Here is a 25,852-nt window from a genome sequence, read left to right on the forward strand (position 1 = left end):
GCAAAAAAAAAAAAAACAAAAGAGTCCAAGAATTTTGTCAACAGAAGCAAATCTTTCCAGAAAAATTTCATGCAAATGAGAGAAGTATCAACATTTAATTGAGTTATAGAGTAAAATAAAATAGAGCATTTGGTCAAAAAATAAGAGTAAGTTTGGGCTTTTTGCCCCAAGACCACACTTACTGTACAAGAGTTGCTCAACTTTAACGTTTCATCATTCTTATATTTATCATTTTATCATAAAACTAAATAGTTAAAAAATTACAACTGAAATTCATAAACTGTTTTCTTTCCATTTTGGTGCACACAAATTGGGAAATGGATAGTACCTTATCTATTCCAAATGGACAACCAAATACGTTTTCTGGACTGTGCAAATCATTATGAATATAGATTCTATTTCCTATCATACTGTGTATGATCAAATTTGATAAATATAGTATCTATGTGTTTATGACATTGAAAATACTTCAAACACAGCAAGACTAATGGCCTCGTGGCATCCACAAGTAGAAAAGCATAATGGATTTTCAATCAACTACATTTCTACTTTCTAGTCTGAATTTTTAAAGTTGTATTCAAGTAAATATGTATAAACATATTTCATATATACTTATTTTATACCTTATAAACATTTTCATATAGATGAATATCAAAAATAATGAAAAAGCAACTATCCATTGGAAAAAAAAAGACCCACTGAAAGTGATGACAAATGCCTACCTGTATATATTTGTGAATGTGCCAAGAAGCTTGCTTTCCATCATTCACTGACTCCACTGTAGTGTTAGCGGTACCAACAATATCACCACCTGCAAACACCCACGGTTCACTGGTTTGCATAGTTTCTGGATCTACTTCTGGGAGATCCCATCTGTTAAATTTTATAGGACTCAAGGCTTCTTTCACTAGGAAAAGAAAAAAATAGCAAAAGACAACAGGCAATGACTAATCTATGCAGCACATATTAATAATTTGAAAATTATGAAAAATTATGATTTAATTATTATTCCAGGGATTCAAGCAACTGTTTTTAATGGACCATAAAAATAGAAAGTTAATGAAATATTGGAGTTAATACACTCAAAGTATACTGACTTAGCCTACTTGAAATATACCACATATGTAGAAATGAAAAACCACAGATTTGGGCAATGTTTCACATCTAAGCAGTACTAGATCCAAAAAGAAATAAAGTACAGTCTTTCCTATTACATATTGTTATGGTTTGTATCAGAAGTGTCCCCCAAAAGCTCATGTATTGAAGGCTTGCTCCCCAAGGCAGCAGTGTTCAGAAGTGAGGCTTTGGAAAGTGATTGGATTATGAAGGCTGCGACCTCATCAATGGATACACTGATGGATAATTTAATGTATTATTAGGAGCTGGTGGAAACTTAGGAGATGGGGCCTAGTTGGAGAGAGTGGGTCCTTGGGTGTGGGGCCCTTAAATGCAACGAAATGTTCCCAGCCTCTCTCTCTAGTGCATTCTCTCTCCTTCTCCTCTTCTTTCCTCTCTCTCTCTCCCCCATGAGGAGAACAGCTTTCCTCCCCACTATACTTCTCCTTCTGATATGGTGTTCTGCCTTAAGATAGGCCTAAAAGCGATGGAGTCAGCCAACAATGGACTGAAGCCATAGTCAAAATAAACCTTTCCTCCTTTAATTTTTTTTCTCAGATATTTTGTTGTATAGATATAACACTAACACACATATAAAGTGAACTTTTTAAAATTTATTTATCCATAGCACATTTTCCAGAACATTTTTACTATTCAAATTATCCCATACTTGTTCCTGTATATCAGTTATAAGTTATAGATTGGAGTCAGTGGCCAATTTCTTCTTTTTACAGACATTTTATACAGCAAACAATGCAAAGTCTTCTACATTTTTATCAAATTATCTGCCTTTACTAATAAGCAATTAACCAGACCCAGTAATATAGTCACATTTAGCCAGCAATTTCTGTTTTGTTTTGTAAAAACCAACAAACAAACCTAACCATTCGTTTCTTATGGAAACTGCTTTATAAAATAATTTTAGAATTATTTGTCAAATATATTGTTTTTCCAATGAATCTAAAAGTATCATGTAACAAGGACAAGTTGAGATCCTCTAAGAAAACTATCTAAATGAAATTTTGGATATAAACATCCGGAACTTAGAAGTGATGAAAGAATACAACTTAAGAGAAATAGGTATTCAAGAGAAGAAACAAAGAAAAGTAAACAACATCTAATGCTTGTGCAAAGTGAGTCCAGGGTTAGGAATGAAGGTTCATGTCATGGTTTTAAGTACAGCATATCAGGACAGCGATTCTTTACTCCATCTCAAAAGAGAAAATACAAATAAAAAAGAGAAGTACTTAGGAAGTCCTGGGATAGAAATGGTAGTTATTGAATACATTAAGAATCCAGTATATAATAAAGCAAACAAATATAAATAGCAATTTCTGGCACCTAAAACACTTATTTTTTTTCTCAAATAGGAAAAATATACACCATAAAAATAAATCGTTGTATATATTTGTAACTTTGTATTTAAAGATTAGGACTTACAGAGACTAGGATGGTTATTAGAACATAGAAGATACTGGATTGAATTCATAAAGGAAGGAAGGAAGGAATGAGAAGATTAATCCATACTATCACATTCACACATTTTTATTTAAAAATCTTCTATTTGTATTTCTTTTGCCATTTTACCTTTCACCCAGAGTAAAATTAAATATTAATATAATTATTTTAAATGCAGAATGGCATTTTGAGATTTTTTTCTAGTGTTTTTAAAGGTCACATTGAAAAGACCATTATCATTTTTCCCCATTGCATAACAGATCATCACTACCATCTGTTGACAGTTACTTGAGTTGCAAGAAAGTTAATAGTGAATGAACATGGCTTGTCAATCAAGCTACTTTAACAATGGCAATTAAAATACATCATCAATGAATGATATATATGCAATAAATTTTATAAATATTATGGTTAGGATATGAGGTGTCCCACCCAAAATTCATGTGTGACAGGAATGTTCAGATGTGAAATAATTAGATTATGAGAGCTATAACCTATTCGGTGGATTAATCAGTTTGTTGGATTAATTATTAGACTGGATGACTAGGTGGTAACTGTGGCCAAGTGAGATGTATCTGGTGGAAGTAGGTCATTGGGGGCATGTTTTAAATATCTTGTCTCTAGTTTCTTGCTCTTTCTCTGTCCCTGTTTACTGACTGCCATGAGCTGAGCAACTTCCCTCTGTCCCATCTTTCCATCTTGAGGTTCTTCATCACCTTTGTTCCAGAACAATGGAGTTAGCTGACCATGGACTGAAACTGTGGGCCCAAAAGAAACTTTTCCTTCTCTAAGTTGCTCTTCTCAGGTATTTTGGTCACAGCCATGAAAAGCTGACTAAAACAATTGATATAAGCAAGGAATTAAAGACAATTATTTTCTATAAGAAATGACTTCACTTATCTAAACCTCTAACTTTGGCCCATATAAAGCTCTAAAAAAAAAAAAGATGGTCTTTAAATGGTAACAAATTCAGAATTGTTTCCCTAGGAGATAAAAGCCCCTTTATATATTTATCTCATTTTTTATAGGAATATCCTTGAAAGTTAAGCACAGATTTCACTCTAAGATTAAGCAAGGTAGGGATTATGTTTTGGTTATCTTTGACCTCCCACAGTGTCTATTGCAGTTAAAGACACACACACTGTGGAATAATTGAAGCTTAAGTCAGGATCTCTCACTTGCATGGGCTTCTTTCAAGAGCCTATTTGAATTTTAAATTTGTAAATTTTTCTTTTCTTAAAGAGGAGTAGAGGAGCCCTGAAATTACTTGAGATTCAGACCTTGCAATATTAGAATATTTGCTTGAGCACAGTGCATTATACACATAAGGTGTTTAATAAACGTTTGATTAATTAAACTGAATTTTTTGGGAAATATTCTTTATGATTTCTTATAATATATACAAAGGCATATATACATAATTCAATGTAATATTCAAGCTCCATCACAAACTTGGTCAATCAGAGGGATATTACTATAAATTTATTAAGTAACTTAATATTTCTTAAAATATTTAATACTGGTACCATAGGAATATTTTACTTGTGAATTCAAAATACCCTTCTATTCATGAGCATTTCCACTGCATAAGCACTGTATCATTATGTGTCTCTAAACATTTTCACATACTCATGTACTTTTAAAATAAGCTCACTTTCTCAATATGTGATTCATTTATCCTTTCAAGTCTTGGACTAGAATATCAACTGTTTTAATTATTTTATCATTTGTAATATCCAGCTGACCTCATTAAAAATCAAACAATTTTTTGATAACATATTCCGAAATAGAGATGAGCTTCTTTCATATTAAAAATAATCTCAGCCTCCTTTTGAAAATTATTTACTGAGTTTCCCTGTTTTTTTCTGGAGGCCTTCAAGTTGAACACATTCTTAATTTCATTCCAGAAATAAAAAGAAAAAGTGAGAGGTCACACAGCTGGATGTGGTATCATTAATATAAATCAAAATAGAGAGAATTTGAATTGATTTTAATATTTAAAATTTAACTTGTCCATATCTATAAAAGCATCATTGAAAAAAGTAGAGCATTGACTACTTTTATGAATGCAAGCAATGCTACTGTCAGTTATAAATGTTTTCTTTCCATGGCACTAAGCAGCTACTCCAAGAAGAACTGTTTGTCACAACTTGAACATCAAGTGATTAGGATCTTTTCTCTGTGGATACAGTAGAAAAAATTTAAGCATACGTGTTACTTATATAGGCTTTATAAATTTATTAACACTTTGTGCAATCTGCTTATGGATCCATACACCTGTCCTAATTTCAACGAATCTTGAAATATAGCCATTTTTATTGTTTAAAGATACCTTTTAAACTGCAAAGTACCTAACTTAGAACTCAAGTCAAGAATTTGGTAAAGAAAGTCTACTTTATTCATCATTTGCTCACTAGGAGTTTGTTTGTTTAGGTGCTTCTTATAAGGAAGACCTTCATCATTCTCCTCCTCATCATAACCACCCTTCTATGAACTCACAGGTCTCTTACATCTGTCTCTGCTGATACATTTAACTGGGAATGCAATAAGAATAAACCTCAGAAGCATTTCTTCTGTTCTGCCTTTATCCAGCTTGGAAGGAGTGAAAGCACAAGTGGATGAAAAATGTATATTTACATTTGCAAACCAAATAGCTGCTTGCCATTTCCTATGAAGTGTTAAATGAATATTAATAGAGGGACTGTATTTCTTCTTTCTTGTTTATAAAATAAGGAAGGGTAGGAGTTTTCTGTTATAATATACAGTTTTCTTGCAGATTTCTATGGGACTGCATTTTGATGGAGATTGCAGCATATGTCCCAGCAGCTCTATGGTGGAGTAGAAAAAGAACTTGAGAAAGAACCCCAGAACATGCTTATTCACAGTCCATATTATTCTGCAAATGGGAAAGAAATATGCTAAATGAGATGATGCCTGGAATTTTATGCAGTCTTTAAAAAGAATGAAAACATCCTTAATTCATACCAAACATTCAAGATTTATGTTAATTTCCTGCCTTAATTACTACTGTGTTCAAATGAGCTTATTTAAAAAACAAAGACACTCTGAGGTGGCTTTATAACAAGAAATGGTTTTGAAATAGGAACTTTTAGTCAATTTAATGTTATGCATGAAATGATTTTTTTTATATAGACTTAATTGTATTGTGACACACAAGTTCTTCAATAAGCCACAGCTTAAAATTGCAGAAACAGTCCCTCAGGGACACATCACTAGCAGATGCAGATTGCCAAGGTCAATTAAACTGATGTAGCTGTGCTGTCATATACGTAGAAGAGAAACCCACAAGCAAATGACAAGTATATTTCTCAGTATTTGTAAAAAGATGGCAAGAATGCTATATATTAATGCATAAATATAAATTAATCCTAAACAATAAAGCAATACAACAGAAATCATAATGAAAAAGGGTTATTAGTATTCTTTGTAGTGTTTGATGTGTTATAAAACAATGTGGGAATAAAACCTCTCAACATTTATAACAAATGATATCTTGAAATCATAGATGAATTAATCTATGTACTTGTTATTTAATTTTACATCACCTATTACCCAGTTAGTTGGACCAAAGCACAAAGAAACAAAAAGGCAATCTCAGTAATTCAGAGCTAAAAGCAAAATCCCAGCAAAAGTAAGTAGTCTGACTACAGGTTCAGGATATCACAGTCCTGTTAAATAGAACAACCTGAATAAGGAAGGGAAAAAACCAGAAAACACCTTCAACTAATCAAGTCTGAATGCCACAAGCTCTGTCTTCATATTTCCCTCCTGTCACTATTTTATCCAACACATTATTCCCTCAACCTAAAAGGAGACCACAATGAAGATTCATCATTTCCTTCTATAAACCCACCCCTGAATTAACCTTGATTATCTACCCTCCTACTCCTCTAAGGTTTTAAATAGTATCTCTTATTCTCTTTAGTACCTTGTATTTTTCATTTTCTCCCCATCTTTATTTTGGAAAAAACACCAACTTTTTGACACCATACTCTTTTCTCACAATCATTCTTATATCTCCTTTTACCCAATTTGTTAGAGTTAATTGATGTTGACTGCCTTCGTTTCTTACCACCCAGTTATTCCTTCCAGTTCACCCCTCTGATAAAAAAGTTGCCAAATTCTGTGACCTCAGTCCTGCTCCCTTTTGCATTTCTATAGAATCCAATAGTTGGGTCACATTATTTTTTACCTCCTTTCTTCTCAGATTTGTAGAATGCCACTCTTTCTGGGCTTTCATTATCTTTAAGCTATCCTTCTTGAACTCCAACTCCTGCCTACTTTTTTCTCTTCGTCTTCCTAGCTGTCAAATACTTGGTCCACACTACACTTTTTCCATCAGAAATTATAGTCATTTGGGGCCATGAACTTTACCTCAATGAAAATAACCTCAAACTCTATCTTGACCTCTTCCTTTCACTCAGGCTGCTTGTTAAAGGTTACAAACTGGCTCTTTACTGGCCCTTCCAAATCATTACATCCAGAACCTAGTTCACAAGCTTCCTCTAGGCCTTCCTCGAATTTATGATTGATTATCAGTAAGCTGGATGTTTCAGTTTTACTCACTGTGACCACCATTCATATCTTTGCTATTCTCCTTAAAAGCTGGGCAGTTCTGGCCCTTGTTCCTTGCCCTCACTGTAAGAAGAAGTCCTGTCTCATATTTCCTAGAAAACACATAAGCTATGACCTGAAATCTCCCGTGTCTTCTCACTGCCCAAAGTAGAAACCCACTGGATCTCTACCTACTCTGTCATCCTTCCTTATTAATACAATTTAAAGACTCTCCCACTATCAGATGCCAGCATCTCCACATGAACCCTAGAATCCTCCCCTCTTACTTGGTAGGGATTTTCCTCCCTAGGTTACATCTTCACTTCTCTATTATTAGCTACTGCCTCTAAATTGGACATTTCCCATAAGGCCATACATATATGTATAGTACCTCCCATCTTTAAACAATTCCAGGATTTGCTTCCAGTTCCAATTCCTGTATTTGCTTCAGGGTCTTGCTTTGGAGCTAGGTATAAGATGAACTGAGTGAAGCACCAATTGACACAATTTAAGGAGTTCCTTCTCCTCAGCATAGTGCAAGAGCCCACACAGGTGCCTGACTGGCCTCACTGGCCTCACCCTAGTTGTGGCACTGCCAAGCCTGATTTCTTATCAGAATTCAACAGACAACCACTTTCTGTACATCAAATTCTTTGGGTCAGCTTCCACTACTCCATACTTTCTGCATTTCCACTTGTTTAGATGATGTTTCTTGAACCTTCATCACTCCTTTTTCTTATAATTCTCTCTTCTCAAATGGCCTAAAAATAGAGCTTTAAAACCTGCTTTAATCTTTGAATCTGCTGTTTCCAATTATCTCAACATCCACTCAATTTACATGTTCTGTGAATCCACCCACTGAAATCCTCTCTTAGATACTTCTTATATTCCATTCATAAGTTCCTTATCTAAGGGTAGCAAAAGCAATCAGTACACACAGATTACTTTGTGGTTGGCAGGCATAATGCTCCATATTTCCATATATTATTCCATGTAAAACACAAAACAACTCCTGAAAGTTAATATTACAATCAACAAAATAGCCAAGAGGTAGAAAAGCCAGTATTTAAATTTAATTATTTCAGACCCCAAAGCTTTCCTTGCTATAGACCACTGGTTTGGGGTCAAAAGAAAGCCAAGACAAATGGGCCAATGATAGTCTAAAACATCACCACTAAAGATCATGGAGTAACTAAAATGGAGTGGGTGGGGGTGAAGGAACAGAGACCAACTGTAGTCTTGACCAGTTTCACAGATTCAGCCCCTAGATTATCTTTTCCATTGGACTCTTTTCTTTCCCCGTTCCATTAAAATATTTGCTAACCACTTTCTGCTACACTAGGCACTATGTGACTTTGTTCCGATTATTTGTTTGCCTCCTCTACTCTTTCAGTTCAGGGACCACATCCGAGTCAACCATCTAGCCTAATGATTGACTCATAAGAGAAACCTGATATATGTGTTTTGGCTTTTACCTGCCTATTTCATTTATTTAGCATTCCTATAACATATTATCATATTCTAAATGATTAAATTTTTTATTGTTCTTCTTTCCACAATAGTCAGCTCATTGTGGGAAAGATACCCAAATATTCCTCTTTTTATTTTTTTTGGGGGGGGGGCATGGAAAAAGCTTCTATAGTGACAAACACTGTCTTGGAAACAACAGGCACATGGTTAATTTCTTTTGATTGACTGGACTATTTGATTTCTTTGGCTGCTCTTGTCAGACAATTTTCACCTTGGCTATGCTTGTAGAATTCAGGCAGAATAAAAGTAAGGATCTGATTTTCTTCCCACCATGTTAAGGATAAACTTAGGCTCTCCATGTTAAATAGAAAGGGTGGATGTCAATAATAGCATTTACAGACTCCTTTTGTTTTACTTGTATTCTATGGAGAGTTTCATTTCCATTTCCTAAACTGACCAACTAATCAATTCAGAATTAAAAATTGTGCAAGCACTTCACCATGATTTGCTTATTTCTCTGCAATAATTCCATCTATTTAAGACTCTGATCTCCTTGAAGATTTGATTTCATTTTATCTGGAAGAGATCTCCTCAAGGAGGTCAGTGTTCTTGAAGTAAATATATGGGGATTGTTTTCAAATTCTCTGTTGGATTCCCCAATGCTGCACTTTGATTTGCTTATTTATATTCAATGATACCATCCACTTAAGACTACAAACTCCTTGAAGGAATAGATCATCCTTTAATCTGATTTGGACCATAATCATCATAATTCTATGCACATTTGGGTGCTTAATACTTCTTGATAATTATGAGACAGTGAAAAAAGTAGAAAGATGACTGAAATATTTTACATATACTACTCAGTGAAAGAAATAAAATGCTGAATGATGCCATCAAGTGAGAAACATTTATAAAAAAGGGTTAAGTAAGTCTCTTTCATAAAATCCCTATTTGCTGCATTCAAAGCATAAATAAAAACACATAGAAATCCTATAGTAAATTATACTACTTGTGAAAACAATATTATTAAAATATAAGTGAATACAGAAATATATTTTAATTAACAAAATAAATCAAATGGAAAAGATTCCCTAAATAGAGCTTTAAAAGTAAGTCTATGTGTGTTTGACTGCCATGACTAATTATGTATCCATGTAATGTGTGTTCAATTTGGGCTTATTTAAATAGCAGAAATGCTCATTAGCTGCAGTATATCTGTGAAGCTTCAGTAAACAGTTTAATGGTTTTTATGTTTAACCAATTTCATAAGTTCCTGTAATTTTAGCTTTAGCAGCTCATTAATGTTATTTTTTGATATCCATCATACAGCTTTTTTTTTCCCCTTGTCAATCGTTGGTAGGCACACTTCAGTGCAAACTTAAAGCACACAGTAGAATTGTATTTAAACAATTTTAGTACATAAGTAAATGTGTGATTCTAAATATAACTTATTTATCTAGAGAGCTAGTTGTATTTTCATGTAGTCAAGAGATCTTTGGTATTGGAAAAGCTATACTCAACAGGGGTGATGATGATGATGATGATGTTGATTACAGGACATACATAGAAAGTTTCTACATAAGCCTGTGGCTGGTTCTGTGATAGGCACTATATATATTATGTTTTTGGAGACTCACAGAATAGACATCATCTCAATTTAATAGTTGAGGACTATGCCCAGGTCGCACTCTCAAGATTTGAAGCTAACTACAAATCAGTTGCACATGTCTAGACCGGAAGTGCCTGGAGATTTTCAGGGGCACTTGGAGATATATCCCTAGACCTCAGGATATTAGATACAGTAACAAAGATGGGTAAAGTTCTGGAAGAAAGAATGCAAGTACAGATGAAAGCAGAATCAACCACTGTTTTTAAAGTGGCAGCAAGCACAACCTGAACAAAAGCTCAAGAAAGATTCATCAAAGGTACATGAGAATCAAAACATTTAAGAGAAATATAAGGCAGGCTGACAACTAGATTTTGTATTCTGGAGCTCAATATCCAGTTATAAATGGGTTAAATAGTAAGGGGAAAAGACAAGATGCTAAGGACAAGGAATCTGGAAAACATATAGGATAGGGCATTACAAGGCTATTCTTTCTAGGAGTTTAATAATGACTGCATATAAGAAATTGAAGGCATTAGCTACCATTCATTCATTCATTCATTCAATTAGCAATTCTTTTCTAATAATTTTTGTCTTAATCATGTTGTAGGCATTATAGTAAACACAGATCTGGGATCTCTCTTTGTGAAATGTATTCACAAGGAATATATTCAGCTGTTAAAATACAGAAAATAAAATATAAAACAAGTAAGTGAAACACATTATGGTGAAAATGGCTATGAAGAGGGTTACATGACAAAGACTATTATCAGATGAGCTGGATAAGAAGCAGGAGTGGTGCATGAGATACTACAGGAATGGAGGCCCCAAGGAGTCTCTTCAATGAGATGACATCAGGACTGAAACATGGAGGGTGAAAATGAGCTAGTCAAGTGAAGATGACCTAAAGTCAGAACACTCCAGGAAGAGGGAATAGATGCAAGGGACTTACAAGAATGGCACATAAAGATTCATGTGGATGGAGGAAAACAAGCAAGTTAAGAGGGGAGTCTGAGAAATGGGCTTCAGCCAGACCAATTCCTCTGTGGAGGCAGGAGAAAGACTGGGGGCTCTGGAACAAAAGAATGAAATATATAATTTCGGTTTCTAAGCTGATTCTGTAGGATCATACAAAAGTGAGAGTAGAAACAAGATGACTGTCACAAGAGGCTGTTTTCAATGCAGGTGGCAGTGTCCAGCATCTGCCCACTCCCATACAGAGAAAGGAGCTTGCTAGCCTTCAAATAATACTTCACATTAATACCACTTGCACACACTGTTGTCTTTACTGTGAATTTTCTTTTGGGGCATTTAGAATAGAAGTTATTTTCATTCTTCTCATGCAAGCATTTATTCATCTATTCATTTATTCATTCATCCATTCAGTGAATACTGAGTTAGGGTCTGGACTTAATTTGGATTAAAATACAAACTACCTTGCAGTAGTACCATCAATATATTATAGAATACATAACATATACAGAATGAAATAGAAGAGCAGGAGTGAAAAAGGAGAAGCATATTTAAACGCATGCTCCATATGTATATGAAAAGAAGTATATTTAATCTGCATGCCTTTTAGATTTCCAGTATCCACCAACTTTGTAATAAAATCCATATACTTTAGTCTAACATTCAAGACACTTCATGAATTAGTAATTGTCTATCAATCCTCAATCTACTAACTCCAGTTGTATACTGTATTCAGGCTGTTTCCTATAACGTGGATAAGCTTTCCCTATCCCTGTTCTCCTAAGCAGACTCCACCTCTATTACAAATGCCACTACTTCCAAAAACCTTTTTTTGAGTCTTGCAGCAGGAAGTCATCTCTCTAACCTGTGCGTAATACCAGCAGTTTATCTCTTACTTCTTGAGTCACTTACTACCTATGGCAATTTGACTTACACATTTTTTTCTCCTGTATTAGACTGTAAGTTCCTGCATACAGGTATAATATTATTGTGTACTTTGGAGAACCTTACAGAATCTTGCATACTTAATAAATACAGAATAAAAGAATAGGAAGTCAGGTCCCATAAGCAAGTGGGAGGGGATATTAGGGGAGTGTCAAAAATAAATTGAAGCATAATACTACCATCATGAGAGAAAAAAATTTACATATTAAAGCATGAGAATAGTGCAATGATTCTAGTGATACAGAAGTTCATTTGGAGGCAAAATACAAACAGAAGGGGAAATACTGGTTCTTATTAAACCAAGCCACTTGCCAATATACTTTGCAGAGGACTTGAAAAAACATTGTATATATACAAAAGACATATTGTATGGTATATGTTAGACACTCTTTCATATACTTGTATAAGAAAAATGCTTATGTAATTAAATGTTCTTTTAAAACCCCTTAAAGAATATTATAATATTTTAAGTATGGCTATCATAAAAAATATAGGATGATGCTGGATAGAGCTGATCAACAGTTTTGGCATGGCCCCTGAATGTATGCTAAAGTCAATATGGGTTTCCTACTCCAACAATTCCATGTATTGTACTTACATTGGGTAGCTTCCATAATTGGAGGCAGATATTAAATACAAGCCAGTGTAATTTTCCAAGTAATATAATAACATTTATGCAGGTAAATGTCTAATTTAATCCATGACTGATTTAGATCACATATGTTGTCCTTTCTATATTGTCCTTTGGGTCAAGAACACAAATGCAAAGTAACTAACATAAAATCTCAATCTGCCTACAAAATACATATTATTTAGACCATTATTATGTAATCTATACCTTTATGGTTTAAATTTTACATTTTGATTTTACATATCATACCAGCTTTGTGTAGTTTAACATTTCACAAGAATATTAGGTCTAATACAACCTTTTATTACACTATTAGATAACTAATATTTAAAAGACAAATATAATAAGCCAGAGTCAATAAAACTCAGGGCATTTATTGCACTTACTATATGCTGAGTACATTGGCTATGTTTTATGATTTTTGCTCTCTGAAACAATTAAGTTATTTTTCCATTTTCTGCCTTCTTTCCCCAACAAAACTTGTTACATGCCACTGCTCTACTTCTTGTATGTAATCTTTGATTTGATGGAAAACTACTTTGATTTGATTTATCCACTGTCTCCCTGTAAGAATGCATATGATATCAACCAGTAGTGAAACCTGGAAAATAAAGATAAGGAAAGGCTCTGAACAGAGCTATTCACTGGGGAAACAAACCTATTCCTATGCAGTTATTAAAGGGAAGTAAAATAATTACAGAAATATCATGTTGTGCTTCAAATAGATGTCTAAGGCAGTTGTAAGTGATGTGATGTTGATTCCAAATCACTTTCAACACTGTTATCAGTTTGACCTCCCTCCTCATCACTTCTACCCTTTATAGTAATTCCAAAGAAAAACTGTACAAGGATTCCATTATTTTGGATGGTTATTCTGCAGAAATGCCGGCACTTGCATTAGATTCCACCACTTCATCTTCTCTCTGCACAGAATATTTTATAATAGAAAGACAATGAATCTTTCAGCTAGAAAAGAAATCTTTTTCATAATAAGGGCAATTTTTAAGAAAACATGTTCAGTTTTATTTTTGGAATCCTGAGAATGCTTTTTGCTCAAAATATAATTAACAGAAAAACAATGTACATAATAGACTAAAAAGGGGTTATTCTCATCACTGGGCAACCAAATTAGAGGATATATAAATATTCTATTAGTCAGGCATTATAAAATTAAACAGCAGCATGAGGAGCCAAATGTATTAATAAAAGGGGAATAAAACTGCCCTGTATGGCAGTCTTCAAAACATTTGTCCCTAACAAACATAATATAGTAGAGGAGATGTTTCTGGAATTCCAGAATATATACCATATAAATTCCTTTATCATACTTTTATAAGTTGTTATAATAACATTCATTCATTCATTCAATAGCCTCTTTTCTAGACAATAGGAAATGACAGTGAAAATGATATTGACTAATTCCCACTATCTGCTTTCAATCATTCTCTATGTTTTCTCATTCTGACTCAACTGTTGAGTAGATTAGCAAATATAAATGCAACACATCACCATTTCCCTGAGATCCATTCTACCTGCTGCATTTGTGAGTTCTGTCAACATTATAGACATCTGTTTGCCTCCCAAATTAGATATCCTACTTCAAAACTCTATCTAGCAGATAACCAAATCCTAACTATCTGACAAAAGAAATATATTTTCATTCCGAATTTTCTTCTAAGTTCTCACTTTGTCCACTTTAGCCAGGAAAACTTCTCAAAAAAATCCCTTTAACTGGTTTCTTTGATACCATTGTCTTAACTCCAGGCCATCTTCTCTTCAACATTACTGCCACCATATAGCAGCATGCTTATTTTATCCCTGATGCTTCCTTCTATTTGGAAAAAAAAAATCATTGGTTTAAATTCTGTGATGTCTCTTGGTATCTTTCTTGCCTTTTCTCAAAAGCTAAAGTTAGTGATTCTAATTAATTAATCTTGAAGAAATTAGGCATGTATAATAACCCTGCTTTGTCAAGCCTATGACTTGAGAATCACTCCTGTGGGCAAGGGTTCTCTTTCTTTACTTATAGTGAAAATGTTACTGGAGGAGCTTCCTCTCAGGGGAACAACTGTTGGATCATACCCTGTGATTCAGTAACTTTACCTAATTCAGGTACTCAATATTAGAAAATGTACTTACTTACTAACATGAACATTCCTAAAAGGTAATCCCTCGGTTTCTAACCCCCATCTAATTGGAGAATATTACAAATAGTTCAAAATCCAAACACAGAGAGAGGAATATTGAGCATCTGGCAGAACTACCTCATTCAAGATAAAGTTCTCTCCAATATTTAAACCTCGTAATTTGTCATATGTCTATAAAATAAAACTGAAAGTCCTAACATAGCATATAATCCTTTCACTGAAATGGAATGTGTAGCCAAACTCCCTGTCATCTTGTCCCTGACCACTCCCCATCCTTATATAACCACACCATTTGCTCTAGCCAATCATGTTCTCCCACTTCCTGGTCATAGGAGGCCATTTTGCCATGCAGTTGAATGTGCTGTTCCTGTTAACAGGGAAACTTCTACTTAAGCTCTAAAGCCCAGTCCAAATGTGATCTTAAATCAGCACATTCTGTACCAACACACTTATTTGGTTCTCCCATTAGCTTATGGGTCCTTAAGGGGCAAAGACTCTCTTTACTGGTCTGCATTCCCAGTGCCTGGACAGGGTTTCTAGTATAGCTGTACTTCAAGAAGTACTTAGAGTATAGCTGAACTTCATTGCAAGAACAATGAGAGAACAAATAGTAGAAATCATAAAATATAAACTTCTATTGTAGAGATAAAAATGGAAAATTCATACTTTTATAGGAGGATGAGAACATGCATGCAGTAAGTAGGCTGATGATAACTTTCTAAAGACATATTTTTTTTACACCTTTTTAAGATGACTGTAAAATGACTACTTAATCTAACAGTGTAGTATTAAGAAAATTGCATAATCTTCCTGTGTCTTCCATCCCTTCCACCCCCCTTCCACCTGGAAACTCCTACACATCACTGGGTCTTCAACTCATAACCCACCCACTCTAGGAAGCTTCCTCGAACCCTCAGACTCTGTTCTTTGCCTCCCTAGGACTCTCAGCTACTTCCAGCACAATTCACCATAACTGTGAGTCTTCTCTCTTCTACTGTGTATTCCTGGAGGAAAGACCCGCATTTTCGTTTTCACTGCTCTGTCCCAGCTCCCTACTCAGAGCCTGGATTAGCAGGCCCATCAAAAGTTACTAAGTGAACACACTTGAAATGAGGGAACTAGAGAATATGATTTCCTGGGCCCTTTCAGCATATTTGGAAATATAAATAAGGAAACCCCCAAGGTAAATTATTGTATCACATACATCCTATATACCGTAGTGTACTGACTACTTTCTTTTCAATTCTATCTCACCCATTCTCAATTATATTAATCATTAGTCTCTTCCTCTTAGGTTTTACCTATTAGTCAAAAAGGTATTTTACCTAGCAATTAGGAGAGTAGTCCTTACTTCATCCTTTAAATTTTGTTGCCAATATTTCTACTTATATACAACAGTAAAAATTTGGTCAGTTACAATAGTTTCTCAACTTGTGCTCCATCTCTTCCCCTTTCCCCTTTATTTTGCTAAGGAAGAAGAGGAATTATGTAAACTGGAGGCCAAAAAAGAGTAAATAGTTATTCAAAGAAAACTTCACTGAATCTCTAAATGTCACGGTAGCCTCTGGAAGAGATGTTTTATTGTTTGAAATATAAAACAGGCTGGTAGCAACAACAACTGATAAAAATAAATAAAGTCCCCCAATTGAGTAGGCTATTAAAATGTCTTAGTGTTGTTCATTCCACTAGTGAGTTACCAAGTGACATATTATTAAGTAAACAATACAAACAAAAACAAAAATATACAAATCAAACATACTGATTTCAGGCCTCTTAAAGAGTAGGTGCCTTTTATCATTGGGTGCTTGACTTACCTTGAGCTTATATTAAACACTTTTTCTTAAAGCTTTTCCTAACAGTTAATAATTAAAAAAAGAAATGAACACATTTGAAAAGTCCCTGAATCTCTGCACAGCCAGGGTGTTAGGTCCTCCATTTTTTACCAAACTGGCAATTTCCATTTCTGACTTAGGACAGAACAAAGCCAATTAACCCACAGCCTGCACCTTTTCTCAGAGTGGGGGAAAGTGAATCAAGGCTATAATAGAAGTTGATATTGACAGAATGCTTGATTTACCCCATGAGGGTTTCAGAAACTTTTCTGAGAGTTTTCTAATAAGAGGGATTGATGAGTGATTTTAAAACCTTTCTCTCCCTGTGTCACCCATACACCCTTATGCAACTAATTGCAATTAATGCTATCAAAGGAGTTGATTACCAAGGGTGGCATTAAAGATCCAGAAAGATCAGGGTTTTGTGTTTTCTTATTCTCTCTCATTCCTAGTAAGATGAGCAGAAACACAACATAGGCATTGGGTGAAGTGCATGAATTCTTTCCTTGGAGAGGGGCATGCCTCCTGCTGCAGTCAGAGAGCACCACCGCTCTGTCATTTTCTCCCCTGCACAGTCTCTAAGGCATTATGCAGAGGAGTCTTGTCACTGGGCTTCCTGTTTCCCAAACACAGGTTTTAACCTCACTTATATCATCTCATAATTTTCAAGTGCTTAATATCCTTGGGAATACTTCTTTCTTTCCTTCTTAAAAATGAATAATAATCTTAGGTTAAACAAAAAATCTGGCCCAGTTTACCATTTTTAAAAGGAAAAGGCAAAGTTATTTGAAAATGCTTTATGCTTTAAATACTTGATTTGTAGAAACTCAAAAGGGGATTTATAATAGCTAAAAATTAGTGAAGAAAAAAACTCTACACAATAGCATGAGAAGCATCAGAATTGATAATTAAATATACGATAATTATACACAGTGCGAACTTTCTTTCTTCAAATAAAATCAACCAAATATATTAAGCATTTTCTCATTTAAAATTATAAATGTAAGAACATCTGCTTCACTTATATACAAAGACAAGTTGACAGAGCCTCCAAGGCCCCTGATGAAGTCCTCACTTTTAAATGCTTTTATCTATAGATAATATTCATGGAATTATAAGGGTGTAATCTAATTCATTGAAATTATTCAAATATCATTTATTACACAATAATAACATCTAAAATGTAAGAGATGCTTACTGTGTGCTAGGCCTATATATAAACATTTCACATATATTATTAATTCACTTATTCTTAAAACAACTCCAGGAAGTAGATACTATAATCATTCCCCTTAAGCCCTGAGGAGAAGACCATGAAGTACAAAGAAACTCAGTAACTCCCTAGGAAGATAAAGTTGAGAAGGAAGAAAGCCAGGTTTCCAGCTGAGCAGCCTGGCTCCACGCTCCTGCTTTGAGCTGATACACCAGACGGATTCCAATTAGTATAATATTCACTGAATTACAAAGAATGCAACAATCTATGCCAAAACAAGGAAAAAAAACAGTAGCAATAGTATAACAGAATTATTTTTGTAACTTTTACATTTTCTAAGAAAAATAAAGGTTGTTGTAAAACTAACAATTACCTTGAATAAAGGTAATATTCTAAACTGAATCAAGTCAGATACAAATATATTTGTGCATCTATTGTACATTAATATGTTAGTTGCCATTGTGATTCCAACACACTACAAAGGCACATTTCTTGCCCTCTTGGGGTTTACAGTTTAATTTGTAGATAAATTGTAATAGGTCCTAGAAGATTGAAGGACATAAATCTTTTCAAAGGAGACATTTTTAAAGAATGAGAGGATGGCTGTGATGCAGCATTTGGAAAAGGTGCCGAGATTATGGCATTGGCTAAAGGGCATTCTTCAGTTGTCTGAAAATCATTCAAAGAACCATAAATTATGTCTTCTAACTTCCTGTGAGTGTGAGGACAAGGCCAACTTAATGCCTCATTGGAAAAATGAAGCATGAGATTAGTGAAGATGGGCAACTCTACCCCTTATCAATTCAAAACTAATAATACAGCTGGCAGTGTGGTTCCAAACAAATAAACAGGAAAGTCAACTATAATGATAAGTAAGATGTCTCTTAAAAGTTGACATTTTTTAAATAAAAAGAGACAAAATTTAAAATTAAAAAAAAAATAGCATTAAGATGTAACAGAAGAAATTGCCTCTGGGGTAAAGAAAGAAGAAAAGAAAGAAGGATAGATAGGTATAATCTTCCAGTGGAGGAGGATATTTCTGGATTGAAAGTAAAAGAAGTAATCTGTGCTCAATTTTCTGATAGCCTTTAAAATTAATGTAGAACAATTTAATGTGATTTGAAATTTTACATTCTTAGAGGGAATAGAGGAGACTTTTTAAAGATAGAACTACTTTCAGTTTTCCACAGAAAAGATATTAAATAAGGCTACCATTATTATCTCAATTGAATTAGAAAACTGAAAACCATGGCCTTCATTATTTGAGACAGTAGTAAATGAAAGATTCAATTAAAGTGTGCACACAAGCACACAAGCACAGGGTGTGAAATATGTAGTATTTTGTTCCTATTTCCCACTCACTGCTACATTCACAAACAGAAAACAATAAGTAAATAAAAATACAGAATTAGGAAAAACAGTGATGATTATAATTGCCGTTAGCCCTAGTAGCAATTAAATAATTTGCTACTCTAATACAAGGATATTCTCTGATTTTATTTTATAAATTTGATATACTTAACATTTATATAAGTAGTTGAAGGACTTTTATTTTATTATAGGAAATATTTAATACAGATTGACTTGGTGCATCATTCTAAATTAAGTCAGTATGTGAAATGCCCAATTCAGAGTCTGGCAAATGCCCTGAAATATATCAGTGGAAAAAGTTTAGATTAAAAATTTAATTTCCCGACTTGGATTACCTTTTCAAATACACATTATTGATATAATTGATATTCTAAAAGTATTTCCATTTAAAATATTATTGTAATCTGATATTGCTGAGAGTAAAAATTATCACTGTACTTTATATGTGCTCTGTCATTTATTTCATTGCTTGAATTCTTCAATATATATTTATATATTGCATTCATCAAAAATTTCCAAGTTAGAACTATGGAATCCACCCTGCACTGCATACTGGGAGGAAAAATTCAAAAGAGAACAGTGCAAAATAAAGATGAATATATAGTATACATAGGCCATTCACTAAGTTTCATCGATGTTAAAAAGAGCTTTATTCTATAGTTTAATGTAATATTGGTGAGTAAAAAGAAAAACTGAAAATTTAGAAATCTAGGACTGTAATAACATTTTGAATTAAGACCATGGGAAGAATTAAGGCACCATGTACAGTAACAGCAAAGTTGAGAGTAGATCTGCTTTAGGGAAACCTGATAAGGATAGCATTCCTTACTTTGTGTATCTCTCTCAATGAATTTGTCTCTTCATAAAGCAATTAGTAGTTTATAGGTCTGCTCCATTCTCCATCTGTGTAGTTCTCAAGTACAGGAAATGACTCATTCATCTTTGTACTCTTCAGAATACAATTTAGCTTCTGGCATTCACCAGATACTCACTAAGTATTTATTGCATACATAAACATAAATATGAGACAAAAAGAGGTTTTCAGAGACATGAAAAACTAGATTTCAGAGACAGTGTACACAGAAGTGAAATCATGACTACTGTAAGTCTAGCCACCAAACTGGTACTCAAAATAAATTTATTAATATGTTGCTTCTTTCTTTTATTTTGGTACCAGGGTTTGAACCCAGAAGTGCTTAACCACTGAGCCATACCCCCACCCTTTCTATATTTTTTATTTTGAAGGAGATTATTGCTAAGTTGCTTAGGCTGGCTTTGAACTTGGGATCCTCCTTTATTACCATATCTGGATCATTAACATGTTTTGAGGAATGATTACAACAAATATCTGAATGAATGAACGACACAGTCGGCTCACTGAATGAATAGTATATTTGGAAGAAAAAAAATGGCTAATGTCTGAACTTTGCAAAGAGCTAAAAAGTAATAGTTGGAGGAGGGACAGCAGCCAGTGATGGGCTTAGAAGTGAACAGATAAAAGAAAAAGCTGGGAAATGGAGTGTGATAATAATAATGTGTTACAATTTGATTTTCAAAGCACTTCACATTACTTAATTTTAATCTGACAAGTCCTAAGAGGTAGGGAAAGAAGGTTTTATTATGCTTTATTTGTTTTTGTTGTTATTGTTGTTTGTTTGTTTTTTATATATGGAGAAACTGAGCTACTGAAAGGTTAAGTGATTGGAGAAGAGCATTTAAAACAGAAAGAAGAGAGCCGCCCCCTCCCCCTGCGCCGGCAAGGTAGAGGGAACTGTGACCACCCACAGAACAGGCCCAGCGCCCTGCTGAGGGGCAGAGCTGCCCCCCACCACCCGCGCCTGCCAGGTAGGCGGAACTGTGACCACCGACAGAAAAGGCCCAGTGGCCCGCGGAGGGGCAGAGCTGCCAACCACTCCTGCAAGGTAGGCGGGCCTGGGACCCACCGGCAGAAGAGGAGCAGCGGCCTGCTGAGAGGCAGAGCCGCCCCCTCCCCCTGCGCCGGCAAGGTAGACGGAACTGTGACCACCCACAGAACAGGCCCAGCGGCCTGCTGAGGGGCAGAGCCGCCCCCCACCCCCGCGCCTGTCAGGTAGGCGGAACTGTGACCACCGACAGAAAAGGCCCAGTGGCCCGCGGAGGGGCAGAGCTGCCAACCACTCCTGCAAGGTAGGCGGGCCTGCGACCCACTGGCAGAACAGGCGCAGCGGCCTGCTGAGAGGCAGAGCCGCCCCCTCCCCCCGCGCCTGCAAGGTAGACGGAACTGTGACCACCAACAGAACAGGCCAGACCTGCAACCGACAGACAGAACAGGCCCAGTGGCCTGAGGAAGGGCAGAGCCGCCCCCACCCCCCGAGCCTGCAAGGTAGGCGGACCTGCGACCCACCGGCACAACAGCCCCAGAGGCCTGCAGAGGGGCAGTGTCGCTGCCTGCGCCTGCAAAGTAGGAAGAACTGCGACCACCGACAGAACAAGCCTAGCGGCCCGCAGAGGGACAGAGCCGCCGCCCGCGCCTGCAAGGTAGGCGGACCTGCTACCAACCGGCAGAGCAGGCCCAGCGGCCTGCCGGCGTGGTAGGCACATTGCCCCAATTGGAGGAGGGGCAGAGCCGCCGCCCACGCCTGCAAGGGAGACTTTGCAACTATACAAGACCAATATAAATATATAGGGGGAAAATTCAATAGCACAACAGTTTCACCAAGTAGAAAGGAACGTAAATAGTATGAAGAGACAAGGAAAGAAAGGACCACAAGCAATGCAGGTCAACTCAACGTTAGAAGAGGTAATAGCTGCAGCAGATGGAATGTCAGATAAAGAATTCAGGATATACATGCTTCAGATGATCTGGAGTCTCAAGGAAGACATCAGACAGCAAAATCAGACAATGAAAGATCACTTCAACAATGAATTACATAAACAAATCCAAGAAGCAAAAGATCAACTATACAGGGAGATAGAGGTTATAAAAAACAAACAGAAATCCTAGAAATGCAGGAAGCAATAAACCAACTTAAAAACTCAATGGAGAATACTACCAGCAGAGTAGAACACTTAGAAGATAGAACATCAGACAATGAAGATAAAGTATTTCAACTTGAAAAGAACATAGATAGCTCAGCAAGACTGTTAAGAAACCATGAGCAGAACATCCAAGAAATATGGGATAACATCAAGAGACCAAATTTAAGAGTCATTTGGATACAGGAAGGGACAGAGTTTCAAACCAAAGGAATGAGCAATCTATTCAATGAAATAATACGAGAAAACTTCCCAGACTTGAAGAATGAGACAGAATCCCAAATCCTAGAAGCCTACAGGACACCGAATGTGCAAAATCATAAGAGACCCACACCTAGACACATTATAATGAAGATGCCCAACATACAGAATAAGGAGAGAATTTTAAAAGCTACAAGAGAAAGGAAGCAGATTACATTTAGGGGTAAGCCAATCAGGATAACAGCTGATCTTTCAACACAGACTCTGAAAGCTAGAAGATCCTGGAATAACATATTTCAAACACTGAAAGAAAATGGGTTCCAACCAAGAATTGTGTTTCCAGCGAAATTAAGCTTCAGGATGGAAGATGAAATTAAAACCTTCCAAGATAAACAAAAGTTAAAAGAATATGCAGCTAGAAAACCATCTCTTCAAAACATCCTTGGCAAAACATTACAGGAAGAGGAAATGGAAAATAACAATGAAAACCAACAGTGGGAGGTAGGACAGTAAAGGGGGGAAAAATAATCAAAGAGGAAAACAAACCATGTTTAGTAACATAAATAAACAAATATGGCTGGAACAACAACCCATATCTCAATAATAACCCTAAATGTTAATGGCTTAAACTCACCAATTAAGAGACACAGGCTAGTAGAATGGATCACAAAACAAGACCCAACAATATGCTGCCTACAGGAGACGCATTTGATAGGAAAAGACATACATAGGCTGAAGGTGAAAGGTTGGGAAAAATCATATCACTCATATGGACTTCGGAAACAAGCAGGAGTGTCCATACTCATATCAAATAAAATAGATTTCAAGCCAAAGTTAATCAAAAGGGATAAAGAGGGACACTACATACTGCTTAAGGGAACCATACACCAACAAGACATAACAATCATAAATATATATGCCCCAAACAATGGTGCAGCTATGTTCATCAAACAAACTCTTCTCAAGTTCAAGAGTCTAATAGACCACCATACAATAATCATGAGAGACTTCAACACACCTCTCTCACCAATGGACAGATCTTCCAAACAAAAGTTGAATAAGGAAACTATAGAACTCAATAACACAATTAATAACCTAGACTTAATTGACATATATAGAATATACTACCCAACATCAAGCAGTTACACTTTTTTCTCAGCAGCACATGGATTCTTCTCAAAAATAGATCACATATTATGTCACAGGGCAACTCGTTAGACAACATAAAGGAGTAGAGATAATACCATGCATCTTATCTGATCACAATGGAATGAAACTGAAAATCAACGATAAAAGAAGGAAGGGAAAATCGTGCATCACTTGGAGAATGAACAATAGGTTACTAAATGATCAATGGGTTATAGAAGACATCAAGGAGGAAATTAAAAAATTCTTAGAGATAAATGAAAACACAGACACAACATATCGGAATCTATGGGACACATTGAAAGCAGTTCTAAGAGGAAAATCCATTGCTTGGAGTTCATTCCTTAAAAAAAGAAAAAACCAACAAATAAATGATCTCATACTTCATCTCAAAATCCTAGAAAAGAGCAAAACAACAGCAAAAGAAGTAGAAGGCAAGAAATAATGAAAATCAGAGCTGAAATTAATGAAATCGAAACAAAAGAAACAACTGAAAAAATTGACAAAACTAAAAGTTGGTTCTTTGAAAAAATAAACAAAATCGACAGACCCTTAGCCATGCTAGCGAAGAGAAGAAGAGAGAGAACTCAAATTACTAACATATGGGATGAAAAAGGCAATATCACAACAGACACTTCAGAAATACAGAAGATAATCAAAAATTATTTTGAATCCTTATACTCCAATACATTAGAAGATAGTGAAGGCATAGATAAATTTCTTAAGTCATATGATCTGCCCAGATTGAGTCAGGAGGATATAGACAACCTAAACAGACCAATATCATTTGAGGAAATAGAAGAAACCATGAAAAGACTACCAACTAAGAAAAGCCCAGGACCGGATGGGTATACAGCAGAGTTTTACAAAACCTTTAAAGAGGAACTAATACCAATACTTTTCAAGCTACTTCAGGAAATAGAAAAAGAGGGAGAACTTCCAAATTCATTTTACGAGGCCAACATCACCCTGATACCTAAACCAGACAAAGACACTTCAAAGAAAGAAAACTTCAGACCAATATCTCTAATGAACCTAGATGCAAAAATCCTCAATAAAATTCTGGCGAATCGGATACAAAAACATATCAAAAAAATTGTGCACCATGATCAAGTAGGATTCATCCCTGGGATGCAAGGCTGGTTCAATATACGGAAATCAATAAATGTTATTCACCACATCAATAGACTTAAAAATAAGAACCATATGATCATCTCGATAGATGCGGAAAAAGCATTTGACAAAGTACAGCATCCCTTTATGTTCAAAACTCTAGGAAAACTAGGGATAACAGGAACATACCTCAATATTGTAAAAGCAATCTATGCTAAGCCTCAGGCTAGCATCATTCTGAATAGAGAAAAATTGAAGGCATTCCCTCTAAAATCTGGAACAAGACAGGGATGCCCTCTCTCACCACTTCTATTCAACATAGTTCTCGAAACACTGGCCAGAGCAATTAGACAGACGAAAGAAATTAAAGGCATAAAAATAGGAAAAGAAGAACTTAAATTATCACTATTTGCAGGTGACATGATTCTATACCTAGCAGACCCAAAAGGCTCTACAAAGAAACTATTAGAGCTAATAAATGAATTCAGCAAAGTGGCAGGATATAAAATCAACACGCATAAATCAAAGGCATTCCTGTATATCAGCGACAAATCCTCTGAAATGGAAATGAGGACAACCACTCCATTCACCATATCTTCAAAAAAAATAAAATACTTGGGAATCAACCTAACAAAAGAGGTGAAAGACTTATACAATGAAAACTACAGAACCCTAAAGATAGAAATAGAAGAAGATCTTAGAAGATGGAAAAATATACCCTGTTCATGGATAGGCAGAACTAACATCATCAAAATGGCGATATTACCAAAAGTTCTCTATAGGTTTAATGCAATGCCAATCAAAATCCCAACGGCATTTCTTGTAGAAATAGAGAAAGCAATCATGAAATTCATATGGAAAAATAAAAGACCCAGAATAGCAAAAACAATGCTAAGCAGGAAGTGTGAATCAGGTGGTATAGCGATACCAGACTTCAAACTATACTACAGAGCAATAGTAACAAAAACAGCATGGTACTGGTACCAAAACAGGCGGGTGGACCAATGGTACAGAATAGAGGACACAGAAACCAATCCA

At 35.4% G+C, this 25,852-nt stretch overlaps 1 protein-coding gene across 1 annotated transcript in view; it reads right to left on the minus strand.

The window, feature by feature from the left end:
- Positions 1-25,852, minus strand: part of Dpyd (dihydropyrimidine dehydrogenase) — a 798,929-nt gene that overhangs the window by 433,574 nt on the left and 339,503 nt on the right. The window contains exon 12 of the mRNA XM_027935067.3: positions 723-907. Coding sequence (XP_027790868.1) covers positions 723-907 — 185 coding nt within the window. The remainder of the gene's footprint in view (positions 1-722; positions 908-25,852) is intronic.

Source organism: Marmota flaviventris, chromosome 10 (assembly GCF_047511675.1).
Source record: "Marmota flaviventris isolate mMarFla1 chromosome 10, mMarFla1.hap1, whole genome shotgun sequence".
Lineage (NCBI taxonomy): Eukaryota > Metazoa > Chordata > Mammalia > Rodentia > Sciuridae > Marmota > Marmota flaviventris.